Below are 17,037 nucleotides of genomic sequence, written 5' to 3'. Positions count from 1 at the left end.
AAAAATTCTCCTTTGTTTCCCCAATTGGAATTTCATGCTTTATGACAAAGGTTCTATTGATGAATGTATGAGATGCACCAGAATCAAAAAGCATAACTACAGGATGATCGGCAACAGGAAACATACCCAGCATCACGAGTTCCCCTTCTGGAATCTCCCCAGCTTGAATATAGAAAACCCGCCCCGTCTTCTTTTCATCTTTGCCCTTCTGAGCATTTTGGTGGTTGTTCTTGTTCTGAGCTTGACCCTATTGTTGATTTCTAGGAGCCTTCTGAAAATTTGAATTGTACTGCTTAGGATATGGACATTCCCTAGAGAAATGACCTGACTTCCCACAATTGAAACATGGGTAATGGTGGCCTTGGGGTGTTGGAGCACGAACACCAGGAACATTTATCTGTTGAGAGTTCGGGTAAGTTATGGCAGGATGGACATTTGGTTGTTGATCGGCTTGGAACTGTGGCGGGCGATAAGGAGGGCGATAGTGATTCACTGGATGATAGATTATCTTCTGCCTCTTTTGATTCCCACCAAAAGATCCAGATGGCACACTCTTTTTCTTTTTAATCTCCTTATACTGCCGATATTTCTCTTCTGACGCAATAGCAATGTTAATTGTCTCATGATATGTGACATTAGTGTAGGTAGTCATCATTGTCTGAAGTTTGGTATTTAGGCCACGCATGAACCACTTCTTCTTCTTGGCATCTGTGTTAACATGTTCAGATGCATATTGTGAAAGGTGATTGAACTTGCCCACATACTGCATGACTGTCTGATCACCTTGCTTCAAAGCAAGAAATTCATCAAGCTTCATGGCCATAACTCCTTCCAGAATATAATGGGCATGGAAAGCAGTGCAGAATTTAGCCCAAGTTAACTGAACACCTGCTGGTTGCATAGCCACAAGGTTTGCCCACCAAGCACCTACTGCACCTCTAAGCTATTGGGCAGCAAACACAGGATTCTGGAACTCAGTGCATGGAATGAGATCAAACTTTTGCTCCATGGTACGAAGCCAATCATCAGCTTCAAGCGGTTTGTCAGCCTTGGTAAATACTGGTGGTCGTGTATCCGTGAAGTCAACATATGTAGCTTCTTGCCTATGATGATTACGACCACGGTTCCCTTGCATCATATTCTGATTGCTTTGAGCTAACTCCCGAAGCAATCAAGTATTCTCCACAGTCACATTGACCAGTGCTGCGATAGCATTAGCCAAACTTGGTGGAACTGGTGGGGGATCAGGAATACCATCCTCATCATGCGAAGAACCAAGAACATTCAAACCCCGAGTACGACGCATCTGTTCATAATAAACCAAACTTTATTCACAACCATTTATTGAACTATCAAAAGAGCTTGCTACAAACGCATTACATAGGGCTCACTTATTTATACACAAGTCTACACTTAAGCTAGACTACCCAACTAGACTAGAACTCACTATATTACAACTCTACTCTTCTCCTCGATCACTTCCAACCTCGTGATCGATATCCATTCCCGAAACATTTCCACCTTCCTCATCACTTTCATTGACCATCACTACTTCTTCTGGATCTTCTTCTTCTTCTTCCGCTTCATCATCATCTGCTATGATGACACTTGGGTCCATTGCATCAGCTTGAGGCTCATGATTTGGATTCAGGAGATTATTCAGCCTATGGACTTCTTCATGCAGGTTGGTATAATATGCTTCTAAGTCTTCTACATAGAACTCTAACTCATGAGCTCGGGCTCTGGCTACATCTTCCCTATGCCAAGCTTCATTTCTTCCTTCCACCATACCAACTAACATACACTCACAGTTCTTATGAGAAGTGGTGCAACACCTCAATTGATCCTTTAACTTGCCCACCTGGATGGCATCCAAGGCCCTATCTCTAGTAGCTTGTGCTAACTCTACTGAAAGCCTCTGTACCTCAGCCTAGGGATCAGGCCTAAAGCTGCTACTACTAGCACCATCACTCCTAGGGGCAAGCTGGCAACGAGGAACTCCTTTGGGTCCAACGGACTTACGAGATGTTATCTTGGTACGAGCCATACTGTAGAAAGCAAGATTTCAAACAGTAAGACAATCTGTTAAAATTCTAAAAAGCAGCAAGGATGGATTACACTACTCAACCTAGACTCACTACTCAACCCAGACTCAGAGGGAAGTAAGTAACAAATGGATTAATCATGATGCATGAATCGTTCTTACAAAACTTAAACATCAAAGCTCCTATAGGACATAAACAATAGTTCTTGTTATATAGGGCATAATAAGATTACTACTCCACCAACAAGACCATTTTAATCAAATAAAGAATGGCGAGAATGAATTAAGATAAGTCAGAAGCAATTTGGACCAAATTAACAGTCTAAATTTATCTGTCCCAAATTGTTTTAAAGTTTTTGTAAAACAATACTACAAAAACTTTCTAATGATCGCTCTGATACCACTCTGTGGCAGAACCTCCTAAATTATAGGGCCCACATGCACCTGTCACTGTCCAATGACCTCTGACAACTATGCATATGTTCATGGTAACTTAAGAAGACTATCGAGTGTCCCTAGGGAACCCCGAATCATCCACGATTTTCCGAGCAGGATCCCATTATAGAGTCATTGCAGTATTACAATATTTATTCAAATATCTACATCGGAGTAAAATAGCGGAAGTCTTACAATAACTTAATTTACAAAATAGTTATTTCAAACCTTATAAATGAAGTACGATGATTATTACAAACCATAGTAGTGGAGTGGCATAAGTAACATAAAATATAACACACAAAGGAAATACCCTGCCCAAGGGTCACACATTTACTTATCATCATCGACTTGAACAACAATCATGCAGCACGGTCCAAGACAGACCTGCCCATGAGGCTCACCTGCAACAAGGGTTAACGAACCCTGAGTACAAAAGTACTCAACAAGACTTAACCGAAATATAAACAGAGTATACTTAAGAATGTAGGCTCGGGGATTCAAGGAAGGGCTTTAGCAAGACTCAAAGTTCATTTGCGTAAAAGCTCTTTAAAAAGATTCATTCAACATTTAATTCTTCATAAACACCATATATGAATCTGCCATGATCCGTAATGAGATCATGGACTTCATATCAAAACTCTTTCTCAAATCTTCCTCAAGTTTCATTTATTAACTACGATGATGAACAGTGAGTTGAGTCTCCATAACCGAGGAGCAACGATGATTCGAACCGATTATATCCTAGCTGGGGATTCCCAACCACATGACATATGCAGGTCCCCGACCTACATATACCAACCCACCCTTAGATCCTCTAAAACAAGAACGGGTCCGCGCCACCCGAGAATACAATACTCCACCATTCTAGTCCATTGCCACGTGGGTACATGCTACTCTTGCCATCTCTCCACTCCTAGTGCGTGAGTAGCCATTCTCGTAATAGAATAGCCAAGTTAAGGGTTATCGGAGTATGTGATTGATACTACAAAGTCTCACCTCATGCAATTCAACAACGGACATGTCTTAATCGACACAGGTAGAAAGAACCCGCTCACAAGACCTCCATGTCTTGTGGCTCCCATACATCGAGTCCGCCCGGTCTAGATTTATTACTCCACATGCTCATATCTCATGATCACATAAATAACCAGTCGTATCCAAGAAACCATTTATATCTCACATGTGACCGGTGATCACCCGACTTGTACCGTTCTAAGCATGGCTAAGCATAAATAAGCATTCTCAAATTGAAACGGGTAACAAGGTTGATATTGAAAAACAAGGTTGGTAATGCACCAATTAGGTTTTCACTCAACTCCTAATCACTTAATGCAGTATTGAAAAGCAAAAGCGATATAAATTTGTAAAACACAAGGTAGGTTTAAATGCATCCGGGGCTTGCCTTGATTGACGGAAAGGTTAGGTTCCGAAGACGTTCCACAATTATCAAACCCAACCTCAACAGACGGATTAACTTCCTCCTCAACCTGATTCACTACCACGTTCTCGCTTTCATTCACTACACTTAGTAACAATGCCATGTTTAATATGATGCGCGATATGAAACATGATTTTTGACAACGGATGCAAAAATTAACAACTTGAATACAACTTTCCTTCGTGGTACAGTTGCAAACCAACAACTACTAAACATTTCCAAAAACTCAAACACTTACTTTAAGTATCAAGAATTATTTTATACTAATGACCCAAGGTCATCACTCAATCCAAAATTCAAGCAAACCTAAATTATTAAGGTTTACTATTTGCTTTTATGAATTAATTATTTAATTAAAATATATGAAATGAATCAACTTTCTCCAAATGAGCTCAAAAATTTTATGAAGGCTTATCACATGATAACTAAGTGGCAAAATAATTTTCATAATTTTTGGATAAATAATAAAGCCTAGAAAAATCATGGAAGCTCATTTATTAATTAATTAGAGCAATTTTTATCACATTCAAAATATATTGAAAATCAACATTTAAATTTTTTCCTAAATATTTTACATCACAGAGGGGTCACACAAATATTTTCATAATTTTTGGAGCTCTAATTAATTCTATACAAAAATAACAATTCACAACACTATTCATTCAATTCTACAAAATAGAAAAAACCATTTTCAAACACAGAGTCACTGACAAGGTGACCCCACTTGCCAGCGTCTTCCTCCCGCGCTCAACAGCGACGACCGTGGTCTGACCGACGATTTCTCGCCGCCGGTGAGGGCAACGGCGACGGCGAGGGTACCAACGTGACCACCACTACGAGGCGCACCTATGTGAGGCACTAATTGCGTCAATTACAGCTCAAACCGAGCTCGACGCCGGCCATGGCGGCCACGACGGCGCGGCTGCGCTACGCCGGCAAAACCAGACCGGTAGCGATTAAATAAAATGTCCAGGAAGCACCAGGGGCTCACCCCCAAACATGCTCGAGCCGAAGGATGGACTGGAGGAGCAGCGGTGAAGTGGGTCGACGATCACAGCAGCCACGGCGGCACGAGCAACGTCGACGGCGGTGTTTCGGTGGCTGCGGTGGACAAAAGGCTCAATCAACAGGTCACAAAGCACCACGGCAACAAGGCGAAGCAAGAACTACGCTGAGCAAGAGCCAAGACGCACCGTGGATGGCTGGCCACGGCGACGCGCACATGACAGTGGTGATGTCGGCCGCGACGAAGAAAGGCACGCTCTATAGTTTCCTGGTGGAGTCAAGCTTCAAGAGCTGGTCGGCTGGGTGTGCAAGGAGCAAGCGGAGCTATGACGGGCTTTGCTGTGACTGGAACGGCGCTACGGCGACGGCATGGGCTTGTCAGAGTTGGGCGGTGGCGACGGGAAAAGCAAAGAAGAAGAAAGAGTGACGACGACGACGTCACGGCCTTTATAGCGCGGCAAAGAAGCAAGGGGATGACACGCAGCAGCCTGCTCATGCCAGTGCGAATCCAGAGAAGGCCACGGGCGCGACTGGAAGCCAGAAGAAGGTCGCCGGCGGTGAGGTGTCGCCCGCGGTACTGTTCACCGAAATTACAGAATTGCCACTCGCCCAATTTCCCAAATTACTCCCAAATTTGTATGGTAACTCAAAAATCTCCAAAAATAAAAGTTGTTCCAAATTCAATGTTCTACAACTTTAATTTAATAACCATACCCAAATTATGTCTACATTTTGAAATGCAAGTTTAAAATCAAAAGGGGACACTTTAAGTACATTTCGCCTTTTCAAATTACTTCAAAATTTATATAACAACTTTGAAAACTCCAAAAACAAACTTTGTACAAAGTGACAAACTCTACACTTTTGCTTTTAGGCTCAACCCCAAAATGTGCTTAGATTTTGAATTAGGTTTTCATGGTAGAATTTAAACATTGAAAATCAGGGTTTTCGGAAATTTCAAAGCAATACAAAGATTTTGAACTTGATTCAAACCATACAAGTCAACACATATAACATAAATGTAAACTTGTTTTAATGTATGCATATCAAAAATTTTACTAACACTAAAATGAGGAGCAATACATATGATGACATGGCAGGTTTTAGTATTTAAACACCCGAGGTGTTACATCAGATGGAGATGGGCTATCGGGTCCCACAGATCAGATGGAGATGGAGAATGGTCCCATAAGTACACGTGATACGTAAGCCATCGGGTCCCATAGGTCAGATGTTGAAGGGTCCCGCAGGTACACGTCGAATGAAGAAAGGACCGAGCGGAGACTTTTATGACAAATTGCAAGCGTCATAGATGAGTAACTGCAGGTCTCAAAGGTACACGTCGGATGAAGAACGGTCCCATAGGTACATGTCGCATGGAGAAATGATCGAGCGGAGACTTTTATGACGGATTACAAACGTCATGGATGAGTAACTACAGGTCCCATAGGTACACGTCGGATGGAGAAAGTACCGTGTGGAGATCTATGACGAAGCACCATTCGTTATAGATCGATATTGTTCATCACATATGTGTAATGAGTTCAATGATGAAGCCCTGTTCGTCATAGTATTAAATGAGATCGTCACATATGAGTCGCGCGAGTGATCTGTGACGAAACCATTTTCTCTTCTATGATATTTTTTGTGACGATGCCTGATTTCATCATAGATAGGGAGGGTTGAAGGATCATCACCACTGATATATGACAAAACAAAAAAAATCGTCATAAAAAGCGATCTTCTATGATAGTTTTGGAATCATCATTAAGGTTTTCGTTATAGAAGTGGATATTTCTAGTAGTGTATGGGTAAGTTTAAAAAGTCAGATCAATTTATCCGGAGGAGAATTTTTGATTGAACGCATGTGTACTTTTGAGGCGTGAAAGCATTGTAGCAACTCCTGATCCATTGCTAAGTTTAGCTTTGCTCAGGGATTAGTAAAGGTTAAACTTGGGGAAGCTTGTTTATCGTCATTAACATCAATTATAAACCACTAATATAACCTACATATATACTTAATTCCATCAACAAACATAGGTATAGGGGTTTAAACTGATAAATTTCACAAGTTTTGGTGAATCTATGTTTCCAGCAGGGTATATCCAGAAAACCATCAAGGGGGCCTAAACGTCAGAATTAATCATACTTATCCGCGATGAAACCAGCACTAGAAGGTTTCAGAAAGATACCAGAGAGCAACCCACCATAGCAGAGGCCAAGGGGCTGCCAGGTGGGGCCGGCTGGTCCCACCTATAGGCCGGCCGGCCTGTGGGCCCCCTAGTCAGTCTCCCTTTCGAATGTCGATTCTCCACCGCTTTCTAGATTTCATCTACGACGTCCTTGTAAGTCGGTTTGATCCGAGGGTCCAGAATTGACGCTACTCCCTATATATACAGCCCTGTACCCCCTCCAACAGAACCATCCTAAAACCCAAATACATATCCTCCTCATCAGGATTAGAGCCAGCTATCAAGAGAAGATTAGTGCTTCATAGAATCTAATTTTATATTAGAAATAGAGAGATAGAGTGCGAGGGAAGAGTTTGGAGAAAGTGCCGGCCTGTCCGTGCTCTCTGTACGGCTTGTATCCGGGCAGAATCAAGTTCTTCACGAGCTTGCTTCTGAGATTTCTCTGGTAATCAACTTCTAATTCAAGTAAGTAACGCGTTTATATTGTTCTTCAGGTTTATGACTCTTTTTAGTACTTTAATCCTTATCATTCCTGGGTTAAAGTAGTATTTATAGTGTAAGCGTGGTGCTTAGACTCGATTTCTCCTAGATGTACCCTACATTCCGGATCGGTGATAGCTCGCGAGGGTGACTCTTATAGCCTCGTTGAATCATCTGTAGTCCACCTCCCGTTTGTAGGCCGAGCAGGATTTAGTTATGATAGGAGACCTTAGTGATCTCCTTTATACTCCTGTTATCTTAAGTCTTGTTGCTACTCCAGGTTAAGTTAGACGTAGTTAATCTCACATGTTTTTATGTGGATACAATATTTAAAATACTTCTGGGTGAAAGTTACAGCGGTATCCGTACGCTTATGAATTTATCTGTGTGCGTTAATAAATACCAACAGCCGTCGTCGACGGCGGGGCTATGGAGCGGCGGCATGTCGGCGAGGAGCTACACGTGCAGCTTGGACTCATGTGCCAAGCCGCCGTGGTCATGCGCTGCCGGAGGTGCAGGAGCAGCGCCGCTCATCGGTGACCGTGCTGCAGGGGCAGGTCCGTCGTAGTACTAGGTGGCGAGCATGGTGGCATAGCTGCCCCGCGGTGGATAGCTGGCGGCGTAGCAGGCGTGCCTGTGCTGCTGAGTGGGCATGTGCTTATGCCTTCTAGAAGGCGCGGCGGACGACCCAGCCCTCCTCGTTGCCCTGCAGCCGGAACTCGTGGATGTTTATCAAATGAATGAAAATAATGGCCTGTTTGGTTTCTATAGGAGCTCCTAAAATTTCTGTCACATCGAATGTTTAGACACATGCATAGAGTATTAAATATAGACTAATTACAAAACCAATTACATAGATGGAGGCTAATTTGCGAGACGAATCTTTTAAGCCTAATTAATCCATGATTTGACAACGTGATGCTACAGGTAACATGTGCTAATGATAGATTGATTAGGCTTAAAAATCGTCTCGCAGATTAGCCTCCATCTATGTAATTGGTTTTGTAATTAATCTATATTTAATGTTCTTTATTAGTATCTAAACATTCGATGTGACATGAATTTTAGGAGCGACTAAAGAACTAAACACCCTCTAAACTTGCGTGCTGCCTAGTCTTTCTATAGTATAATATTACCAAGTAAACTTCATAAATGGGGTTACCTGAAACGAATGACAGCGTGATCACACGCTGGCCTGCGTCGTATTCTAGATGATACCCATACCCGTATGCTTTACCTAATTATCTACTGGGTATGGGTAATAAGAGATTAAGTGGGTATGGGGAGGGTGCGGGGCGGGTAGGCATGTTATGGGTTTGGACATGGGGAAGCGACCGGTTTACCCAAATCTACCCAACGGCATCGTTAGGCACAGCGCGGCGGGGAATGGGTGCGCAGTGGGGAAAGGGGGCGCGACGGAGGCAGAGTGGGACGGGACGTATGCACGGTGACGCTGCGACACCGATGCGAGTGGGGGAGTAGAGAAATTTCCAAAGGTGGAAGTGATGTAGATGTGCTGTTGGGCCTGTGCGTTGGACAGACCCAGCAAGGCTGTGTCCTGATGAGACTGGCGACCGTGTGCAAACATTTTCGAAACCAAAATAGACAAACAAGATTTGAGTTGAGAGTATGAGACCCGACGGCACGCACACCACGAGTCCGCGACCCCCAGCGCCCGCCCACGACGCGTCGACGCCAATCTCCCGTACAACCGTTCCAGTTCCGGATCACTCTCTCGGCTGCCGCTGGTCCTCTCCCTCCCCCTCTCGGCTTCCCCGCTCCGCTCCTTCCCCCGGTCCCGACGAGATATTTCCCGAGACTCTGAGAGCCACATCCTCCTGGTCATGTCGCTGCTCGCCGTCGCCTCCTCCACCCGCGCCGCGGCAGTGCGGCCGCTGTGCGCCTCGGCGGCCTCGGGCGAGGCGGCGCCGGCGCCGGCGCCTGCTGCGACGGAGGCCGCAGGGCGGAGGCCGGTGAAGGTGATCCTGCCGAAGAAGCCGCAGAAGTGGTCGACGGGGATGGCGCCGGGCGAGTACGGCGGCGGGCCGGCCACAGTCAAGCCGCGCAAGTACTGGTGGGGGAAGGAGGACCGCGACCCCGTGGGGAACACCGACGACTTCATCTGGAACAAGGACTTCCTCCCCCACATGGAGCGCGTCATCGCCAACGGCGGCGCCGATGCAGAACCCACCATCACCCGCCTTGCTCCGGTATGTATCAGTATCTCGAGTTCCTTCACAGACCTGTTCGATTTAGCGAACGAACTCACCTGCTTCGTCGTAGTTCATTGTCTCAAACCTTTCATCGAGCTTAGAGTCTAGGAGTAGTTAGTTCTGAGCAAAAATTCGTGTGAGCAGGTGGATGAGGAGGAGTCCGGGTTTCTGAGCATCAACCGCGCAATGAGCCTTGACAGGTCACTATCTCACCCCACCTGGTTATCAAGCAAACTCTCTGCTCACCAATTGTTGTTCCGACTGCAAAGTTGAGTGATCTTTGAATGGATTACAGTGTGGACGTTGATCTGAGCCAGGAGCTTCTGGCGCCGACCAGGCCAATCTTGCAAACCCAGGTTGAGGCTGCCTGGAGAGGACGGGCAATTGGTGCTGAGGTGAGATTTCCCTTTGTTCAAACTTCAATTCCCTTTTCTTTATTATTATGGCCCTCCTTTGCCTCCTGGAGATGGTGAGTCGTGACACAAGTTGTGATATTTGAATATGGATGTAGGCTGTGAATGGAGCCAGCACTCCTAGATGGAGGCTAGTCCCAACTCGCAGGGAGCAGGCAAAGTGGGACAGAGCAGCCAAGGCAGCGACTGGTGGAAGTGTAAGTAACTACAGTCCTTTAACTGACTTGTTAGTTGCTCTAGATCCTGCCTGATGTAGCAATCTTACAACTTATGTCCACAATGTTTTTACGGTTTGTACAATATTTTTTGTAGTATTTTCATAAACTTTGTCTCGTTCTTTTGGTCCCATTTCAGGATGTTATACTAAGGGAGTCAAAGTCAAGAGTGAAGCAAGAGGACCCTAAGGTATTGGCAGCTCGGTCCAGAGAAGACTACTTAAAGGTAGTCATTTTCTTCCGCATGTAACCTCTTTAGAGAGTTGCATGCTGCACATTTTATGTGTCCCGGTATTATGTGCTCTTGAATATGAAGTATGCATAGATTATCTATTGGTCTTTGATAACTTTCGTATTTGCAGCTGAAACAAAGATTACAGTGGCTCACTTTAGGCATCGGTGGCGTTGGTGTAATCTCTGCTTATATTTCATACTCTCCTGAAGTTGCTGCCAGGTATGAGTTTATTTATTTTCTTGCTACCTTCTAATGTGACATAGATAACTTTTAGTTTTGGCTGTTTATGTAGAAATAAAGTTGGAAAATCTCTTTTTTGGTTACCAGTTCTTGGATCGATTTACTTCAACTGACAGCAGTTACTCTTCAGCTTTGGTGCAGGGTTGATTGGATCATTGGTGTATCTCCGCATGCTTGGAACCAGTGTAGATTCCCTAGCAGGTGGAACCGGAGAAACTATCAAGTATGCTTCCTTCAGTTAGTCATTTACTTATTTCACAAATCTTGTTTACAGATAGGCTCTCGAATAAAATGTACTTAGACTTTCAGTTTCACACAGTCAGTTTGTGCTAAATTTAGTTTCTGACCTCATTCTACAGGACTGTCAGTTCTATTTTCAAAGTTGAAAGTTACTCATGTTCAGCTTCTTTGAATAAAAATAATGTTTGACAACCTTTGACAGTAAACTAAACATACAGACTAAAGATATTTTTCATATGAGATCTTTTGTAGAGTTGTCCTTCAATTTCAAGGTAGATTGTGGAGATCAAATCCAGATATTACCTTCTTGTTGTGACTCAGCAGTCAGCACACCACACTTTTGCTGATGTGTCCAGAGTTCCAGACCTGTTTTTGGTTGATCCACAAGGTTTTAGCATCTTATTTTCATTCAGACCAAACAGAGTAGTATGATTTTAGTTTGGTAATCTATCATTTTGTAGAGTTTAACCAAAGAACATGAAAAAAATGTTGGTTCTCATCTGAATATCATGTTAATTCAACGCCCTTAGTAAATAATTATTTATTTGTCATAGAGTGGCCACTCTTTTGTTTTCTACATGAGGATGTGACAGATCTAAAATAGCTGCTAGGCAGCTTGTAGAACTTGTTTGTGATGAAGACAACCCTTGAATTTGTTATTGTGTACTTACAGGAGTGCTGCTGCACAACCAAGGTTGCTTATTCCAGTGGTACTTGTGATGATGTATAACAGATGGAATGGGTAAGCAGATGAAATTCTCTGTGAACTTTTACAATTGATTCAGAATATTTGGAAGAAGTGCTTCTTCTTACAAGAATCTGTTCTTTCTATCGTGGTTCAGGATATTAGTTCCGGATTATGGTTTCATGCAACTGCAGTTAATACCAATGCTTGTTGGGCTTTTTACCTATAAGATTGCTACGTTCGCTCAAGCAATCCAGGACTCTATACCTGCAGTTGGAAATCGTGAAGGTTGAAAAGTGCCCTGTTGTATATAAACAAAGGTGGTAGCCCTGATCCCTGGTCAGTGGTCACCCAGTAGTAAGGTACCAATCTTCTTTTCTTAATCATGAAAGCAATATGTGTCAACAATAGTTTTCCTTTTTTTATCTTACGCTTTTTTTTTTAAGAAAACAGCAAGCTGGATGTCTATCTATTATTCATATAAAAGAAAAGAAGTTAAACCCAGACAGACAATACATTAGCCGCGAAAAGGGAAACACCACCCTATGGGGAAACACCAAACAGTTTTTCGTTTTAAAAAAAAAAAAAGGTGTTTCCAGTATGCTTGCAGCCAATGCATGTGCTTCTGACCATTAAGGACAATTAAGGATGTTCGTTATTGTGTCCTGACCTCATGGTGCCCTTGACCCTAGACTTGAAGGAGCAGACACCTATTCAGAATCTCAGATGCCCTACTTTTTGATGTCGACACTGGTTTTAAATTGCAATGAGTGCACTCCCAGCTAATGCATGTGACTCTGACCATGGAAGAATTGTAAAATATTCTGCATATAGGGTCCCTGAATGGCTGAATGAGCGTTGTTGCAGGCAGCAGATCTTTTTTTTTTAATCCTTGCACCTTGAGAAATGAAAAAGAAGTACAACCTTTTTTTTCTGTTAATCCTGATCCAAATGCTTTATTTTATAGGTCTGTATAGAAGAATCTGATCTGGTGTCATCACCAAGTAGATGAGATGCTCGTTGAGGATGCCATTTGAAAATCTTGAGTGCTTAAATATAATGTTTTGTGCAAATATTCTGACAAAAGGTGGTGCAAGGTGATGTTACCACATTCATTCCATATTGCACGCAGACCATCAATGTATACATTTACGGCTCCGAACTTTTACCACAATGATTAATTGACAACACAATTGTATGGTTGAATTCACATTAAGCACGGAATGCAAATTATGTAGGCTGCAAGTACACTCATTTAGGGGGTGTTTGGTTCCACGGACTAAATTTTAGTCCATGTCACATCGGACGTTCGGATGTTAATTAAGATGACTAAACATGAGTTAATTATAAAACTAATTACACAGATGGAGACTAATTTACGAGACGAATTTATTAAGCCTAATTAACCTATCATTAGCGCATATTTACTGTAGCACCACATTGTCAAATCATGGACTAATTAGGCTTAAAAATTCGTCTCGTAAATTAATCGCAATCTGTGTAATTAGTTATTTTTTTAAATTTATATTTAATACTCTATGTATGTGTCCAAACATCCGATGGGACAGGGACTAAAATTCGGTCTAAGGAACAAACAGACCCTTAAAGAAAGTCGGTCAGAAGTACACCATACGAATGCTGAAATCTTCAGGAAACTAAGGCCATTTTCGGATCTAATAGCTAATGGTTAGCTAATATTAGCTCTAGCTAAGACCTTGTTTAGATTTTATGGTAAAATTTAGTTGACTACTAAAGTTTGGACCACTTTAGCACAGTGTCTAGTGAGCTAAGGCTTTTTTGTGAGGTTGGCTAACTTTAAACAACACTCTAGACCACTATTTTTAGTGGCTAAACTTTAGACCATGGGATAAAAAAGACCTAACTATTAGCTGGTTTGGCCCAACCTGTAAGACAATTGTTAGTTTGGTACTCAGCCAACAATTAGCTAGACTATTACTAGATAGACCTGTTTGGATACAAATAAGCTAATTATTACCAGTGAACTATTAGCTCTATAAATCCAATAAGTCAGAAGTAGCTAAGTAGAGTACACGCATTGGCCGGAAGCATACTAGTAGTCGTAGTCACTAGTCAGGCAAATGTTCACTAGTACCTATGTATTTAGCCAGTCCTAGCGGGAGACATTCATCTGTCTGATTTTTATTATTATACGGTACTATTTTTATGTAGACCTATGGAACTGTGAAATGTGGGGTCTTATTTCATCACTTATACACCCTCTGCCCCCTTAAAAAAAATACAATTCTTACTTCCCGATGAGTTAAACAATAAACGTTTATGATACCGAGTGAATATTATTAGTCAATTTAATTGGAGATGCTGATATTTTTTTCTCTAAAAATTGGTCAAACTTAGAAAAGTTTGATTTATCCAAAACCTAGAGTTACATTTTTTTAATGGAGGGAGTAAAACATAGCATTGAGGATGTCTATATTTAGACTTGGGATTGGGACTTGCACCAGAGCAAAATTGTTTATGATTGATACCATAAACTTTGATAACTGTTTCGGAAATCTGAGAGGATGTGTTACTAAACGTAAGGGCCGATGCTTAACGTTGACGAGGGCAATGGCATCTGAGCTGTAGTAGCACTATTATCAAGGCTTTGGGCTAAATCACTAAGGCCTTGTTTAGATCACTTTCAAATTCCAAGTTTTTTCACTCTCTCTCCGTCACATCAATTTTTAGCCGCTTGCATGGAGTATTAAATGTAGGTAAAAAAAATAACTAATTACACAGTTTAGTTGGAAATCACGAGATGAATCTTTTGAGCCTAGTTGATCCACGATTGGACAATATTTGTCAAATAAGACGAAAGTGGTACTATTCATCAGGTTCAGAAAACTTGCGATCTAAACAAGGCCTAAACAAGGTTTGGCTTTTCTTTGGAACAACACTACTTCAGCAATAATTTTCAACGAACGAACAGTGTTTTCTCTTACAACATTTGAGCATAAGCACAGGCTGGTTTCGAACAGCAAAACGCATTTCCCAGGAGTTGCAAAGGGGAAAAAAGAACTCCACGTACCCGTTCCCATTCCATTCAAGTTTGCAGATCTACGGAAGCTGAATGTTGTCACTAAAAATCAGCCACGAAGGGACGGACATCTTCTGAGCTGTAGTAGCACTGTTATCAAGGCTTTGAGCTATATCACTAAACAAGGTTGGGCTTTTCTTTGGAACAACACTATCCACAATTCCAGGCTTGTTTCGAACAACAAAAGGCATTTCCAAGTAGTTGCAAAGAAAAAACTCCACGCAAAATCATCTGATCGAAAATGCCTGCTACACTGCAACAGCCCCTACATACGTATTACGTACGTACGTACTACCCCTTTCCATTCCATTCAAGTTTCCAGATCTACGGAAGCTGAATGTTGTCACAGATTTCACATGATGCATCATCCAATTCATTGAATGTCACCTGCACATACCACTCGTAATAACTGACTGCGCCGCGGAGGGTAAGAACACGTGAACCAACCATTAAGAAGCGCAGATGGAGAATGATTGATTTCCTTCCTTCCAACAAATCATGGCTGAATCCGCCACCTGACCTGAGTCACCAATTCACCGTTGCCGAATTTTACAGCAGCAGCGATACTTCTACTCTACTGGTAGTAACATTCGTAACTCACTTTTTGACTGCCTACCAAACCAAACTGAACTCTCTCGTCTCGCGCTCGCAGCAGGCCGGCCCGGCAGCATCCTTTTGGCCACCAAAAGAATCCTAAAATGGTATAGAAAAAACAGAATCTAATAAACCAAAAGGAGAGGACTAGTAGGTGTGAACGGGGGTGGGCGTGGGGTCCCCACCGCAAGCCGGCCCGTCACTGACGCTTGGGGCCCGGGCGCGCCGCGCGGCATCACGTCACGGCGTCACACGGGAAGGCAGCCAGCCCCGGGCGAAGCGGAGCCGGAGCCCTAACCCCCCGCCGCGCCGCGCCCCCCTACGACCGCCGAGTCAGACAACGCTCCCCGCTCACCTCCTCGGCGACTGCGGAGGCGGACGACGCGGCCGCGGCGGCGGCGGCGGTGGCGGCCGAGGCCGATCGGGCGTTGGTCGGGCGCGGCCTGCGGCGACCCGGGGACGCGGAGGCCACGCGGCGGAGCGCGCCGCCGGCCGTCCAGTAGCGGCGGCAGGCGCGGCAGAGGTGGCGCGGCTGCCGCACGTTGTAGTTGTTGAAGTAGCAGAACTTGGTCTCCCGGCTGCCGCACCGCGGGCACGGCAGCGGCTCGCCGCCGCCGGCGGCCCCGGGCGCCTGCTGCAGGGGCAGAGGCGGCTGCGGCGGGGACGGAGGCGGGGGAGGAGGAGGAGGAAGGACCGTCGCCGTCGTCAGCGGAGGTGGCGGAGGGGCGGCGCCCTCGTCCGCGGCGCGGTGATGCGCGTCGGGGGGCTCGATGACCTTGCCGAAGAGCTTGAACCCCGCGGCGTCGGCGTCCGGGAGGTGGCTGGCCATGGCTCGGGGTGGAGGTCGGAGCGGGGGGCGTGGCCCGGGGTGGGTAGGGGACGCCGGCCGGCGCCGGGTTTTATACACGGGGAGAGGTCGAGGAGGTGGAGATGGTCATCGCTTCTTCCCCGCTCTCGCTTTGCTTCATGCGCCTGACTTCTTTGCGTGACCACCCGCGGTCCGCCCGCCCGCTAGTAAATAAGGCATGTGGTCGGGCTCTCTCTCCCAGCATAACTTTTTTATATAAAAAAATAATAATAAGATTGGAAGGTCTGGCTGAAGGCTGGACTGGAGCATGGACCATGGCATGGCATGCAGCGGCCAGCTAAAAAAAATACGCGGAAACGCTGAGAAGCGTGCCGGTCATGTGGCCCGGAGATTTGTCCGCACAAGGGTTTCGCCGCCCAGAAGCAGTGGGGTGCAGCTGCCACTTTTTGGCTGCCAGCCTCTCGTCGTGTTGACCTTGATGGGTTTCTTTTTTTTCTCGTTATCATAATCGGTTGACTTTCATGCATGGTCGCAGCTTATTTTTTGGAATAAAACGGATTGGACGCATGTGGCGAGTGATTATTGTGTGCGGCGGACTCAAAGCTGGATCGATGGGCGGCAGGGGAAATAAAGCGCCTTGTTTAGGCGCTAAGCAACGCACGGAAAGTACTGGATGATTCATGGAAGGGGTTATCTGGTTGCCTGGTTGGTACTCATACTCCTACTACTGGCTCAGAGG

At 44.4% G+C, this 17,037-nt stretch overlaps 2 protein-coding genes across 2 annotated transcripts; one reads left to right on the top strand and one right to left on the bottom strand.

Moving 5' to 3' along the window:
• Positions 1-9,281: 9,281 nt before the first annotated feature.
• Positions 9,282-13,071, top strand: LOC136458694 (protein CONSERVED ONLY IN THE GREEN LINEAGE 160, chloroplastic-like). The gene is made up of 10 exons (XM_066458620.1): positions 9,282-9,807; positions 9,955-10,010; positions 10,106-10,205; positions 10,322-10,420; positions 10,578-10,664; positions 10,801-10,892; positions 11,044-11,136; positions 11,827-11,895; positions 11,996-12,200; positions 12,806-13,071. The coding sequence occupies exons 1-9, from the start codon at positions 9,442-9,444 to the stop codon at positions 12,129-12,131; spliced, it is 1,098 nt and encodes a 365-aa protein (XP_066314717.1). The 5' UTR covers positions 9,282-9,441; the 3' UTR covers positions 12,132-12,200; positions 12,806-13,071.
• Positions 13,072-14,795: 1,724 nt separating this feature from the next.
• Positions 14,796-16,514, bottom strand: LOC136458693 (dof zinc finger protein 2-like). The gene is made up of 2 exons (XM_066458619.1): positions 15,676-16,514; positions 14,796-15,589 (listed from the first exon to the last, which is right to left on the bottom strand). Exon 1 carries the CDS (start codon positions 16,317-16,319, stop codon positions 15,810-15,812), a length of 510 nt encoding a protein of 169 aa, XP_066314716.1. The 5' UTR covers positions 16,320-16,514; the 3' UTR covers positions 14,796-15,589; positions 15,676-15,809.
• Between the last annotated feature and the right edge of the window lie 523 nt (positions 16,515-17,037).

This window comes from Miscanthus floridulus, chromosome 6 (assembly GCF_019320115.1).
Source record: "Miscanthus floridulus cultivar M001 chromosome 6, ASM1932011v1, whole genome shotgun sequence".
In the NCBI taxonomy this organism is placed as follows: Eukaryota; Viridiplantae; Streptophyta; class Magnoliopsida; order Poales; family Poaceae; genus Miscanthus; species Miscanthus floridulus.
The sequence above is the reverse complement of the archived record's forward strand: the minus strand, read 5'-3'. Positions and strand labels throughout refer to the sequence as shown.